Genomic DNA, 15,283 nt, shown 5'->3' with positions numbered 1-15,283 from the left:
GCTTGTGACTTTCACCCTTCTCCATTACACGGATAAACTGATGGTGGTACTAAGGAAGAGGACCCCCGAATCATGCTCCCTTGTGCCTCCTTCAGGCTCCTGTCTCCTGTGCCTAGAGAGAAACTGGGCCACTCCTGCCTGTTCAGATTGCCACAGATGATTTAAACTTTTATCAGGCGCACAGTGAGGACAAAAGCACACAATTAAAATAAAAAATTTACTTGTTCCCAGAAATCAATTGTTTGTGCAGGTTGCGCATCAGAACCATTAGCAGAGATATAAACATTTAACCAAACCAGGAAGTCAGTCAAATAAAATAACACAAGTAACTGATCTGAACACAAGGCAAAACTCCTTTCTGTCAGCCCCCCATGTCTTTTATTAGATGATATCTTCCATTTCCTCATTTACCTGTAGGTGGAAAGTTTTAGACTCAGTTTGCAATTTTGCGGGTTGTCATTACTGGCAGCATTACCCCATAAATACAGGTGCAAAGGAGAAGCATTGGAGGCTAACACATGTAGGCACAGTCCCACATACTCACACATGTCTATCCGCAGACTAGAGATACTCTTTGTACACAAGGATATTTTCTGAAAAATAGCCAGTAGCATTCTTAAAATAAATGGGTTTCTCTTAAAAGATTGTGGGCAAGCAGATGCCTAAAGAACAATAAATTATGAGCCTGAGTGGTAAAACCTAAACCATGAAAACCACAGAATTTCCTACTCAGAATATGCTGTATTGGTATCCACAGGCAGAATAATCTGATGGAAATTGTGTGCTCTGAAGAGTAGTGCTGCTAGAATAAATCTCTCTTTTCCCATTCATACTGGGATGTCTGGGGAAGTGCAGAAGTTTGCTTTTGTGGAGAGAGTTAGGGAAAAATGATAAGATACTGCATCTACGCTGGGTTGCTGGATGTAGCACTGTAGCACAGCAAGGTGCTAGACCAGATGATTTCAAAATGTTTCCTTCAGCTGACATTTTTGAGATTCATATAATAGAAAGTAGCTTTGGAGTAACCCACCAGTTCAAAGCTCCAATTTAGCTCTGGATTCAGGCTCAGCTCTATAGGAATGAAAAAGCAGGGCTGTTTTCTTCGAAGCAGGAGCACTTTACACATCATGCTAAGCAGTGAACTGTCTACTTTCTGCAGAGGCCAGCTAACTCTACTGCTTTTTTCTGGGTTTATTTTGTCTAAATATTCATAGCACAGAGGCCCATTTTCTTGTGAGATCACAGGTACTTTTTCTGCATTGTCACATTTGGCTACACCCAGGGAAACAAGAGGTGGGCTAAAATGGATGCTTTTAAAATTCTTTCAGATCAGAAAGAATTCTGCTGCTGTTTTTCTGTTGAATTTGACATGTGAATACAGATTAGGGCCACTTATTTTATCTTCTGATTTGCTTAGCTCTAGTTTGCTTCTAATCAGTGATGCATTGTCCTTGTGCAGACATTGTTCAGAAACTCCTAATTTTAGCTTAGCTTTAAGAAGGATCATTTCTGTAATACTGAACACAGCTCTGGGCAAGTGCCTGGGTAAGGGGAAAGCAAGGTGGGTCTTTGTGATCTGTGTATTTGTGATTAAATTATTGCACATTGCAAGGGTTAAAAGGAACACGTGAATGCTCCTAACAATCATTTGAAAACTATGCTTCATTTCACCAAAAATTGTGAGTGTACTCTGCTAGTTTATAACATGGCCCAGCTGGTTAGGGTGGCCAAGACCGCTTTGCTCCTCAGCTCCTGAGCAGCTGTAGCATCTGGCTTTGGTCCTGGGAAGCCAGGGGTTTTTCTGGAAGAAACTGCATGTTTGCAGGACTGCTGTGTAGCCTGGGTCTTGTACACTAGATATCCACGTGGCTCCAGGAAGCCAGTCCTTCAGACAGAGGCTGTCTTGTGCAGGGATATGGACTATTAAAAACAAAACAAAACTCCAAACCAACAGCAAACTTGACAAAGGAGAAATGTGGAACAAGCTATATTTCTGCAGAAGTAAGTCGCATTGGTGTTTGTATTGATTTGTATTCTGACAGCTAAAGCTGGTGGTTTTAGCATTAAGAACAGAAATGAGGGAGAAGGTTTGTTCTTCTCTTAGAATTATTAAAAAAAAAAAAAGAAATAAAGAAAAAAACAGCAGTACTGGCTGGCGTTACACTGTCAGACAAGAATTCTGAAGTCCCTCTAAAATCAATAGTGATTTAAAGCACATTAAAAAGTGGATATCTTTCCTGACTGTTCTTTGTACTCATGCAGAACCACTGGAATTTAAGACAGGAAGAGAACAGTTATGTCAGCTTGTTTGTGTCCTACCATGAGGGGAGTACTTGATCTGTTAACATGACATTTTGACTCACACTTTTTAAGTCCTCAGGATCTCATGGCCGCACACTGACTACAACTGCCACTACTTAGACTTTTACAAATCTAGATTAATGGAGGGAAGAGAGTTTATGATTTGTTCCTTTTTCTGTCTCCATGCCAGATAGGAGCACAGATGAATATGTGTATTTTATTGCCATCATCATATTTTTCCACTCTAATCTAAAGACACTGACTTTTTGATTTTGGTTTTGTGCTGGTGCCATATATTTAACATATACTGAGAACAGATCTCTTGTTAATTCCTTTGCCCCATTTGGTGGTAATACATTCTATGGTTAATATGAAAGTTGCTTATTTTCTACTCTGAAGCAATATTTTCTGATGAAGATGCACAAAATTAGGCTCCTCAAGTGCATGCTCTGAGACCTAGATAAATTGGCCTGATTTTTAAGGGTACTGATCTCCCATAATTTCCGTGAAAGTCAACAGCAGCTAGAGAATTCAGGAATTAATCAAGTCAATTAATTAGGTGCCTGAATATGTATTCAGGTTCCTAATTTAAGTATTGTATGGTGGATAATGTTCTGAAAGCTGCAGCACAATTACTGAGTTCCATCTCTTTCTTTCAGATAAGGTCTCAGGCTTCATATGAAAACCATGACACCTGAAATATAATCAGTCCTATTTCCTGAACTTTCCATTTTTCTATCATAGCGTGTTACAATGGGACACCTACAAGGGTACCTGACTAGACTTTTTTTCTTTTTATTAAGAGTAAAAATGTGAATAAAACTAGCATAAAAATATGCACACATTTCTTTACATTTGCAAATGAATTTGATTTTATGTGTGTTCATTCCTGTCTCATGTAAGAGTAGCAGCAACTTATTATCTGCTAGACTTGTTCGAAATAACTGATCTGTTAAGAATAGTAGTTCTAAATATGTCTTTAATTGGTGAGTAAGGCAGCAAGGTTACACAGCTACCTGAGGGAGAGGGGAAGACTGAAGATTGGGGTCTCTTTCTTTTTAATTGTTTCTCCCCAGGAGTTCAGGTCATGTAAAAAATTGTCTCTATGGAATCTTGGTCAGGATCCACATGGCACTGGGAGAAGGCTGTAAAGAAAGCAAGAGATGAAGGCAGATCTGAGGTGTCAGTGATAATAACTACATTAAATAATATTAGGATTAAATTTGCGCCTGAGGCCTTGGGAGTATGGACACTTGTGGGACCCTGCTGTTTGAGAGAGGCTCAGAGATAGTTTATAGTTGAACTCTAACCGACAGAGGTAGCTATGTGAGACACGGTAATAGTAACAAAGTAAATTCTCTGCTTTCATATTCCCAAGAAAGGGGACAGAAGAAAATAAGAAAAAATAATAACAATACCAATAATACCAATTATAATAATACCACCAGGCCCCCAAAATAAACCACCAAAAACCCATTATGCCTGATGAGAATATTAAAAGGCTTAGACAGATCAAAAGCCTTTCCATTCCCCCTGTTTGTGAATCTTGCATTAAAATAACTTTGCTGCTGCCTATGTCCTTTAAATGCAAAGGCTGAGCCTGACCATTCAAATGCCTTTGTCAGCATTAAATTTTAGTCAGTTAATGAAATAATAAGATGGATTTCAAATGCTATATTAGGATTTGAAATCAGTGTCTTTGTTGATTACAAATACAAACTATTCAATCAAAGGAAAAGATCATCTGGCATATTTTATTCCTGATTATAGGATGAAATATTAATTTCTAATTAGAATACAAGCTGGGAAATAATATGTTGCTGCAGAAGGTAAATAATAATTTCAAATAAGTAAAAGAACATATTGTGGTCATTTTGCAGGTAGACTGTACACAGTCCAGCATTCAAGGAAAAAAAATTAATCATAATAATTGTCAATCTGTCATAATAATTGCTCTCTGTTTCAAAAAAAAAATGCTGGAATCACCTCACATTCCCTTCTATGTTGATTTTTTCTAGCATGAATATGTAATTTAATGTTACGTCCTAACTATTTGAATTAGTGTGGATTTCTTTTAAGCCTAAACTGACTTGATGGATTCCCAAGCTCAGAATCAATATCAGAGTTTTATTGATTTCCAGTTTGAAGCCTTGCATATCATGTTTGAGTATTTGACAATAATAAGCCACTGTATTTCCATGCAACTTCCTCGTCAGTTCCATGAGCCTTCCAATATGTGATCACAGTATTTTAATCAGGGATGAACTTCCATAAGCTAGAATGGCCGAATATTGATTTTTATGATCTGCAAGTAGATGAAATATCTTTACAGCTTACTTACTTTGTGATGGAGTTAATTCCAGACATTCTCATTAGAGTGTGCATAAAACTGAATGTCCGTAATTTGATTGTATTATGGGATTTTTAACTATACTTCTGGTTTGGCACGTGACTGCAGCCATGAAAACGATGGCACTAAAATACAAAGTCATGCTTCTTTTCAAACCATTTGAACTGATGCTTAATTGGGAGTATAAGATAAAGGAAGTTATTTATTTCAAATAGGGGCAGTTATTTTCTTCTGTTGTTTCTCAGTCTATTAATTCCAAAGAACAGGAACTAAGATAATAGCCAAAACAAGGCAATCAATAACCTCAAAACTCAGTATTTTTGGCAGGTTTTCTTTATCTTGCTTCATTGTTGAACATTCTGTGAATTGTACTTCTCAAGCTGATTTCATTGAAGTACACACACAAATATCACAGGTATGAATCTTTTTTTTAATGCTCTGAAGTGGGCTGAGTTTTTTTCACTTTGCACTGAGCTATACTTTGTAGATCCTTCCATTTCTATTTCATTAAAAACCAGTCTTCACTGCAGAGCTATTTCATCAAGATCATTCCACTAAAAGCTAGGAACAAGGGGAAGCAATGGTAAAATGTCTTGCCAAGCCATTAACAGTTCATAGCAATGGATGTGTACAGAAGGGGTTTCAAATGCCAGCTTGCAGGCTTTGTTTAGAGAGGAAGAAATCTCAGCATATCATCCTCATAGGGCCATAAATCCTATTTTTTTTAAAGTAAAATTTCTCATGAAGAATTTTAGCCTAGTGGGAAGAAACACAGAGGATTCAGGCCATGCCATCCCCTACAGAATCTTTATTAGGCTGATGAACTTCTGTCAAGCCATCTGCTCTAAGTGGGTTTCTCCAGACCTGCATTTAACAGCATGTCCCCCTGTACATGAACTTGTGAAATTTCTCTGCTTGTTACCTAGTTTCTTGCTCCTTTCCCCTTGCTATACATACTTTTGTGGACTTATATAGTTGCAACTTTTCAAGTCTGATCAGTTTCTTCAACTCTCAGTGATAAGAGTTATAAATGTATGGGAACAAACAATTGCAAAACCTGTGCTGTTGTTGAGCTATACCTTGCCAGGGGCAGCCTAATGAAGGAAGAGACGGCACTCTCCTGGGGCTCCTGGCGTGTAGGCAGCTGTGCTGTTAGCATGGCCCTCAGCTGGTGCATTGTATTTCCCTTCAAGTCCTTTCTTTTACTGCTGAACAACATAAGAGACAGAGCAGAAAATGCAGATTTATGGAGAAGAGGAAAAGGAACTTTTTCTCCAACACAGGCCTATTTTGCCCTCACCTGCCCTTCCACTCCACTGATACAGTTCTGACAAAGCCATGCTGGCAATTGCTGCAAAGGCCTTCAGCTTCCTCCAGCCTCTTCTGAAGGGAGATAGGGGCTGCAGCATTGTGCATCAGCTGGAAGTGCTTGTGAATATGTAATGTGTCACCCAGACATACCCTGTCTGCTCACCCCTGCATTGTCCTGTGGCATCAGGCATGTCCAATCTTCACATTCCCTTGAGGTTACAGTCAGCCCTAGGAAGGTAGTGGCAGTGTTCTCATCCCCTGCTTAACTTCTCTGGGTCACAGAAAGGAGACTGTCTGCTCTCTTGGACAAAGACACATTAAAACACATCTTTATCATCTCCCTCAGTATAAGCATGGGTTATATGCATTGTCACTTGTTGCTCCTCCTGGGGTCATATAGTTGTGTGAGAGACTGAATGTCCATGGGAAGAGGCAAAAAGAGCAGATGGGGGAGCAAGCTTCAGACTCTTGTGCCTGTTTAGCTAAGCCTGCAGACTGGGAAATGAAGGAGGAGTTAGATCACTTTCCCTCTATTTTGCTTCCAAGTCACATGGTGGGTGGGTTGAACCCGTGAATTCAGACTTGCCATAGGGCTGGCAGTGCTGCTGCCCCTTTCTCCTGCCCTGTGCTTAGGGACTCTGGCACTCCCTCCACAGCTGATTAATGAGTGAGTCAGCGACTTGCACAGTCATTTCTTCTCATAATGTTTCAGCTTCACTGTGGCACTGTTGTATATTTGTGTATGCCACAAATTGTTCCAGAGTCTTTGACACTAAGCTCTTAAAGCCCTAATGTGCTTACATAACATGATACTGAGAACCAAGAAAGTAAATTTAATTAAATCTTTCCCCACTCCTTCTGACACACAGGGAGAGACAAAAGGAAGACACTTCTTTTGAGCACTGGGGAATAACATGGCATACTCACAAAAGCAGCAAGGAAACTGAAGACACTTGAGCTGTACAGTATATATAAAATGGATACCAATCTTTAGGTGTTAGACATCTGAAATGAGGGAGAGCCTGTACCTTGATGGCTGAATTTACATTCTGGTTTCTTTTAGCCATGGAGTTGACATCTGTAAAAGATATGCTGGTAAAAATAATTTAAAAACCCCAAATCCTTTTAAATTCAACATCAACTTTATTTCAGGAGAAGAAATTTCATCAGCAGTTTGTCTAACTATGCTAGTGATAAAAAATAACCCCTTGCATGCAAATATTGCTGCAATTACCATCCTGTTAATGCCTTTGAGAATTCTAGTGCAAATTTTTGAGCAACTTTTGCTGAACACCCAGCTTTCAAATGGGTGTTTCTATTCTCTTCTCTTTAGTTTTTTACGAGAATAGAAATACACTAATCCCAATTAAAAAATAACATTCACCAGATGTAACAAAGCAGTAGTATCTGAGAGTCTCATAGATTTTACCCTGCTCAGAAAGAAAATAGCAGGGTATCTCAACTGGTAACTGTAATTTTATCCTAGCTTTTCAGGGAAAAATACATCAAATGTAATTGCATGAATTGAATCTCTTTGCTTGGGGAAATAAAAACCTTTTAAAGAATGGAGGCGAAACCTTTCTGATTTAATGGCATCCTGAAAACAAAGTCCGAAACCCCATGAACTTCATTTATTGCTTCACAATAAGTACTGTAAGATGTTGAATGTTTATCAGCATGTTTCAAAATGTGGTGTAGAACCCACATAGTGTAAGATATTTCTTCCTTTTAGCTTCTCCTGTGAAAGTTCTGCTTCCTCTCTTGCCAGAAAGTGGAGAAACTTGCAGTTCTAGATAGAGAAAAGCATTGCTTCCTATAGAGTGGCAACATGATGCTTGGGGGAAGCTAAGGAAAGATCTTTTCTTATATAACAAGAATGCATCCTTCCTCAGCCTTGCCTTACACATAGAGGAGCTCTGTCCAGTCAAACAAATAGTTCACACACAATGGGAATTGAGTTACCTCTTTCCGTCTTGTGCCTTTTGATAGCTCTATCCTCCATGTATGGGATCCCTCTAAGGGATCTCTCCTCTCTTTCATTGTATTAAACTGCCTCTTGGACTTGCCTTCCTGCTGCAAAGAGAAGTGAAGTGGTAACAACTACACATATCCCATTCTGTTTGAAAACAGTATAGTAACTGGTTTTCTAGGAACAGTACCAGAAAAGAAACAATAATTTGCCATGATGGGATCATTTGTTGTAGGTGGAATGAAACATTTATTAAGGCCTGTGAGAAATTTTTCAGCCTATCAATTCTCTCACATGAAAATTGCAAATGATTTTTTAATTGAGAATGAAGCAAAACCTTGTTTTTTCTCACCATGTTTTGGCTTGGAAAATATGTTCCCCCCCCCCCGATATTTTTTCTACAAATTGCTGGTGGTCGCATTAGCTTGCACACAGAGACAGTAAAGTCATTGAGACAGCCCATGGCAAGTGGAACCTGTGGCCCTGATCTACAATTGCTTGTTCTAGTCACCAAATAATATTTCCTGGCCTTTTCCTCATAGGCAGTCAGCTACAGCTTGAAATGCCTTGGAAAGCAGGCAGTTACGTGGGAAAATAAAACTTTTATTTTGTTTTTCTTTTTACTGTGATTGTGAACTGGAAGAGGTTTCTGGATGTTTTCATACACAATAAATGACTTGTTGCCCGTGACTTGTTTTTGGACATAGAGAGTACACTAGCATGAACAAAAGTTCACTTTTTACTCTTAAGATATGCAGATTTCATTCAGCCACACAATATTAATGAACAGCAAGTGTTTGTTATCAAAAAGGTGATACAAAGAGAGAAAACTAAAAGATGCACAGGTTTTAAATACACCATCATTGTACTTATCACATTTAGAGACATTATGACCTCTGTTATTCCTTTTGCAGTGCCTTTAAGTGAAATTTGTTAAATAATTTTGTTGTTATCTTTGAAGTTAGATAATATAAAAAGATGTTACAAATAGAATATAAGAGGGAGTGAACTGGCAATGTTTCTAAAACATCTGAATCAATAATGGCAAATGAGTTAAAATGAATAAAACCCTTTGCAAAAATTATTTTATACAATCATAGTTTGGCATGGTTGTTAGAGGTTTAGTCATTGCTTAATGTTCCCATGTGCAGAAAGATAAGCCAGGGAAGAAGATTGACCTGTCTGAACTTTGGCTGGAACTCAGGGGAAAAAAAAAAAAGGAGAATTTATGGCATTTGAGTGAAGGGGCAACCAACTCAGAAGGACTTACAAGGATTTCATGAGGCTGTGTAGGGAGAAAATTAGAAGGGCCAAAACCCAACTAGAATACAATCTGACTACTGTCATAAAAGATATTAAAGGGTTTTGTGGTAGACTTGGGACTGTCAGGTTAAGGTTGGACTCAATGATCTTAAAATCCTTTCTAAACCTAAATTATTCTATAGTTCTAAATAAAATTAAAAATCAAAAATTTTCAAGGAACTGGTGACAAAACAGAAATGTAGATTTGGTTACATTTTCTCTCCTATGTGTACAAAGATAACACCTTAATTAAATATTTAAGCATCTAACTAAAGCTGTTCCAACTTTTCTGAGTAGCCAAATATCCTAAATTTTTTTAAAAATCACTATTAAATAACTTTGTTCATCACCATTAATATGTCATTTAGTTTCCAGAATAATCTTTCATTCTTACCTTTAGGATCCCAGATTTAAAATGACTGGTCAGTTAAAAAAAAATGCTGACCTTCTGCCCTGCTCCTTGCAAGATCCCATGACACGAATTTGTTGTGGTTGAAGTGTGTCAGGTCTTCTCTAGCATGAGGCAGTATAAGATATGTGACTTCCAGTGTTTTCCAAGGACATGCTATGACACTTAGCACTTCTCTACACAAACCTGCACAGAGGAAGATGAGCAGATTCTCAGAGCCACTGGGGATTCTTTTGTTTCATTGGTGTTTTTTTAATTCCAGTTCTGTTGGGCCTGACCAGAGTAAAAGCAGATTGTAAGGGGCTTTGTTCAAATGGTTCCAGCTGCTGACAGGCTTGAAGCATTGGCCACCTCTGTGGGAAGCCTCTTCCAGTGTTTGGCCACCCTGTGGTAAACACTGGAAGAGGGACTGAAGAGAGCATGAGGAACCTGCCTCCACCATTTGTCCAATGCCTATGGACATTTGCTATGAGCCTGGGTACTGCTCTAACAGTTCATACCTGACATTTTTGAGGGGGGAGCCCTCTTTACTCCTTGGCATATGCAACCCAAGCATGGGAGATTTATTATATTTCATTTCATTTTTTTCATTTTCCCAATGAAATTTTGCCCCAATTGTCCTTCCAGATTTTTTTTTTTCTATAAATTAGCACTCGTATTGAATACAGTCATCACCCGTGTTGTAACTTAGAACAAAGCTAAAATCTCATTTGGCCTTCCCATGAAGTATGGCAGTCCTGGAAAGGACCACTGCAAAATGAGAAAGCAGTATATACAATTTTTAATACCTTCATACCTCTGTCAGGACCACCAGAAATGAAAATAGTTTTCATGACAGCTGGTAACTTTTTATTTCACCCTAAATATTCAGCAGATGACCATAGCACATCATAAAACTGTCTGCCTATTCCAGATGAAATATTATCCTTTATAACAATTTTGCTGAACAGATTTTGGCTTTTTAAGCTAATCAAGAGTCATCTATGAACAGACTGTGTTCTTTATCAAATATGTGTGTTTGCTCAAAATTTGCCAACTGGCTAGGTATTCATCAGATTCCCCAACCAAAATGTTTTACATTTATTTCCATCACAAATCCTCTCCTGCCCTAACCTTTCTGAGGACTGCAAACGAGTAATACTTGGTGCTGAGTTTTATATTGAATATGAAGAGACATCTCCTATCTTCACTTTTACATGACAGTTAACTCTTGTCTTGCCATAATTCCAATAGCAGATTTTTTCTTCATTTCAGTTTGTCAAGTGGGATTTGCAAAATACACTCTCTGTTCTCAAGAGCACTGTTAACTCCACACTGACTTCACAACAAAAGCACTAAACTAAATTAATGGCTGCTTCACAGTCACATCCTTCTAAGGACCTAGCTGAAGCTAGTATTAGCTGTGAGGTGCATTATAGTAAATGGAAAGATTAACATTGAGTTTCATGAAAATTTGGACTCTTTTATCTTCCTTCCTTCTGTACTTCAGTATCACTTCTAGCCCTATTGGAAGCATTTTTCAGTTGTGTGCAGCCAGGATGTAGTGTTTGCCTTTTTTGTTGGGTTTCGTTTGTTGTGGTTTTTTTCTTTTCCTTTATGGTTAGTAGTGTTTGTGTGTACATGCCCTTGTCCTCCTTGTCCTACCGACAGAAACAGAGACTAAAATCAAAACTGTGATAAAAAAATTGACCCAGACTACTGAGAACTAAAATTGTTTAAAACTAAAATTATTAAAGGAAGATCTGCATTACAGCCAATAGAAAATTAAGCAAGTATGATATTTAGGACACCTGAATTCTTCAAGGTCATCCAAAAATTGATAGTCTAATTTGAGTGATTTCAATTAATCCATTATTCACATGACTTAAGACATACAGAGGGTTTTTTGCTTAGTGAAAGCTAAGGTCTCCAAAACTTTAAAAGAGAAAAAGGAAGAAAACTAACAAAATATTTTTCTATTAGTGTTTGTAGATCAATGATATTTTCTTCCAAAGGCTGAGAAAAAGGTAAAAAGAAAAGTTTCACTGTTGAGAGTTCTGCTTTGTTCTTTGTTACATTTCAAGGACTTACTGAGGAAAAATACAACTTTATAGAGATGACCCGTGACAAATATAGTAATACTTCTGCATTTGTTAAAAACTTGCCCTATGAAAATGAAATTGAACATTGTTCTTTCTCTGGCTGAACAAAATTATATGATATCTTTTGTTTTAAAAACCCACGCATTTCTTACTGATTGTCTTAAGTGAATTTTACAAATTCAAATGCATAAGTGTATCGACAACTTATGAAAATGAAATAGAGTGGATTTTGACTCTGGGAAGTTAAGTTCAAGGAAAGCTAGACTGCTCATTCTGGATTTACTGGAAAATATCTTATTTACATATAAGGAGTTTTTTATTACTGATCTGGAGACAATTCGTTCAGACAATTCACATGTTGCTTTCCTACTACAATGCAATTATTTCTATAGGTGACATTAGGGCAGTCACCTCTGCAGTGTGGGACTATCTGCTTGCAACCTTAATTTAGGTGTTCATTCCAAAATAGTCAAAAGCAAATCCTTCAACCATCAAATATTTATTCTCTTTAGAAGTATGCATATTATATTGAAATATGATTATCCAAAACACACTTTGGTGAGTGAATACATACTTAAGGGAAATGACCTCTTTTTAAACATTGGCAAGTCCTGTTACATTATGTTTTCTACCTCCATCATCCACATGAAGGTTTGCCTCAGGAAACACATGGATACTATCCTTATGTTTATGCTCCGTTTCTTAACTAATTAAAAAATTGAGGAAGATCTGAGGTAAACTTTCATGTAGAAAAGGCTAGATAGTGAGTTCTGGTCACTATGTGGTTTCTGTGATCTCTTCCACAACCCGCTGCTTAGAAGCTTCACAAGAGGACTGCTGGTCCTGCCAAACCCAGGTTCTTTCTGTCTCTCATTCATTTAGGGACTGAGAACAATTACATTTTCTAGCTACAGGAAAGCAGAATCAGTGATAAATTCAGAGTGTGCTAATCCTATGGGACTAATCAGCTAATCAAACACACCGACAGATACTTTATTGAGGCTATATATTAGCATATACAGGCATATGGATGTCTAGGATATGCTGTACATAAGTGAGGGTGCACGTGCACTGGAATGCTCTCTGTTTCCCTGGGTGAATGTTCTGTCATCTTGCATACATGGTTTTTATTCTTTCTGTGTTTCTCAACATGAATCTGAATGGTGTTTGTTTCATGTGATTTGAATGGGAGCTGTGAACCTTCTCTCACAAAGAAAGTGGCAGATACGTTGCCTCAGGAAAGAATTTTTTTCTGCTTTCTTTCAAGCTGTTCCTTGCTTGATGGTGCTGGAGGTGAATGTATGGTAGTGAGGAGCACATGAACTCATTCAGTCAGATTATGCTATATTCACAAAGCTTTTTAAATTCACCATCATATCTGTTTGCTATGTTAAGCTCGTCTGGAAAATAGTTACTGAGGCAAAATTTTCTTGCCCAGCTGCAATGCAAGTCGGGGAAAGTAAGACAGACATCCCTGCATTTGGGATCTCTGCTGTCCTAATGAATTCTCAGCTGAAATGTTTGAGATTTAGGGCAAACAAAATCAGAAGACCTAACAAATCAGAGCCTTTCTCAATGCTATATGTAACAACAGTCATCATGATTTGATTTGAAAACCATATCATAGCTACATTAGGGTAAGGAACTATTCTTTAACTTGAAAATTTTGGTGAACTTGCAGATTTTTACCTCGTTTCAATATATTAAAATGACAAATGTCTTGTCCAACCTGGATTCGAGAAGTGGCAGTTAACACCTCGTCTCTCACACATCCTACTTCCCTGGTGTACACAAGGTGTTACTGAGACAAAATACCAGAGGCTGGATTGCAATTGCCTGTTAAGCATCGAGTAACGTGGGAGGCCTGCAGATAAAAGCAACTTGCAGTTTGGAGCATATTGTGATTGAATGACTCAAGGGGAAAGAAACAAAACAAGGAGGTTTTCTACTTCCACCTGCCTCTGCAGCACAGGTCTGCAGTGCCTTGGGGTCGGCGCTGGCAGTGTTCTGCAGCAGCTCAGCTGGCAGAAGGCAAGCAGAGAGCTGCCCCGGACCCAGCCGGGTCTGATGTGAAGTGCAGCCGAAAACCAGCACCCTCTGACAGTGCCAGCCCAGCCGCAGATCAGAGGGAAAACCCATGTGTGGAGAAAACCTCTGCTGCCACGTTGTTTCTGATCAGAGGAAGGAGACTTCCATGTCTGCTCAGGCTGCAGCTACACAAAAACTCAGCGTCACAAACTTTGGCTGACTTTCTGTAGCAAAACCATACTGGCATATCTACTACCACTTTTAACTAAAATTGCTTTTTCTGATACCTCAAGAAATGATCCTGATTTACGTTGTTTAGTTATTAACATTGAAAAGGACATTGCTAACTTGACCTGCAAAAACATGATATTAAAAAAATAAATCTTCAAATATAACAAAAAGTCAAATTTTCAAGGTAATCACTTACAAAAATTGTTCCAGTGGAAATCTATCCTCTTGATTAATCTTCTCTAAAATAAATAATGCTGTGGAATCACAAGGAAAAATTCAAAAAACATCAAACAAAAGATGACAACTTCATTAAACAGGTGCTTTCTCATGAAGTAATTCACTTTTAATGAATTCAAGATTTCTACGGTGGTGGTGAGCAAGTGTTTTATTTAATTATTTATTTGAAATCATTGACTGGTACCTTGTTTATGCCTCTAAAGCTTTTTAAGAGGAAGAAGGAAATCCCTTTTTATATATCATTACTTTTTCACATTTTCATGTAATTTCATCTTTCTTTATAATAACACATTTTTCTTACTATTGTAGGCAATGAGAGCTTAGAAGAAAATTATGTGCAGGACAGTAAAATGGGATTTGTCATCAATGCAATATACGCCATGGCTTATGGGCTGCAAAATATGCATCATTCCCTTTGCCCCGGACATGTTGGACTGTGTGATGCTATGAAGCCAATTGATGGCAGCAAGCTCTTGGAGTTCCTCCTCAAATCCTCATTCATTGGTGTTTCTGGAGAAGAAGTTTGGTTTGATGAAAAGGGAGATGCCCCTGGAAGGTAAAGAGGTTTCATCTCAACCAATTAAACTGGAGGGTGGGAAGGGGGAATGTTACTGTGTTTGGTGGTGTAGCTTTCTTTGGCTTTTATTCTAAAACATAAAGCATGGAGCAGTCTTTCCAACAGCCAGGAATAACACTGGTATCACATGGTATCTTATATTGGGACAGGAGCTACAGTAGAGCCTATCAATTTCTAGTGCTGCAGGAGATGAAAAACCTCATAACTCACAAACTTCTGGTGTGCAAGATACTATTGGGTCTCAGCACCAGGGTTTTAGTATGCATAAACCCTAATACAAATGATTGGAATTTAATGAAGCATTTACCTGATGTGGTTTTGAATAAAGGGCTGTAGAGCTGATCATTTTCCAACTGGAGCTCTGCTGCAACCTTGCCAGAGACTATTCAGTGTTGATTGCTAAGCTCCTTTATGATCTCCTTAATTTGTTTCACTCCAAATTCCAGTCCCAGAATTTAAAGATAGGTCAGTGTAGAGCAGGACAAAT

The 15,283-nt window shown here is 38.1% G+C and overlaps 1 protein-coding gene across 1 annotated transcript in view; it reads left to right on the top strand.

The window, feature by feature from the left end:
• Window positions 1-15,283, top strand: part of GRM1 (glutamate metabotropic receptor 1) — a 180,529-nt gene that overhangs the window by 119,938 nt on the left and 45,308 nt on the right. The window contains exon 4 of the mRNA XM_066178895.1: window positions 14,529-14,775. Coding sequence (XP_066034992.1) covers window positions 14,529-14,775 — 247 coding nt within the window. The remainder of the gene's footprint in view (window positions 1-14,528; window positions 14,776-15,283) is intronic.

Source organism: Chamaea fasciata, unplaced genomic scaffold (genome assembly GCF_029207755.1).
Source record: "Chamaea fasciata isolate MVZ Bird 193981 ecotype frontalis unplaced genomic scaffold, bChaFas1.0.hap1 SCAF_3, whole genome shotgun sequence".
In the NCBI taxonomy this organism is placed as follows: Eukaryota; Metazoa; Chordata; class Aves; order Passeriformes; family Sylviidae; genus Chamaea; species Chamaea fasciata.
The sequence above is the reverse complement of the archived record's forward strand: the minus strand, read 5'-3'. Positions and strand labels throughout refer to the sequence as shown.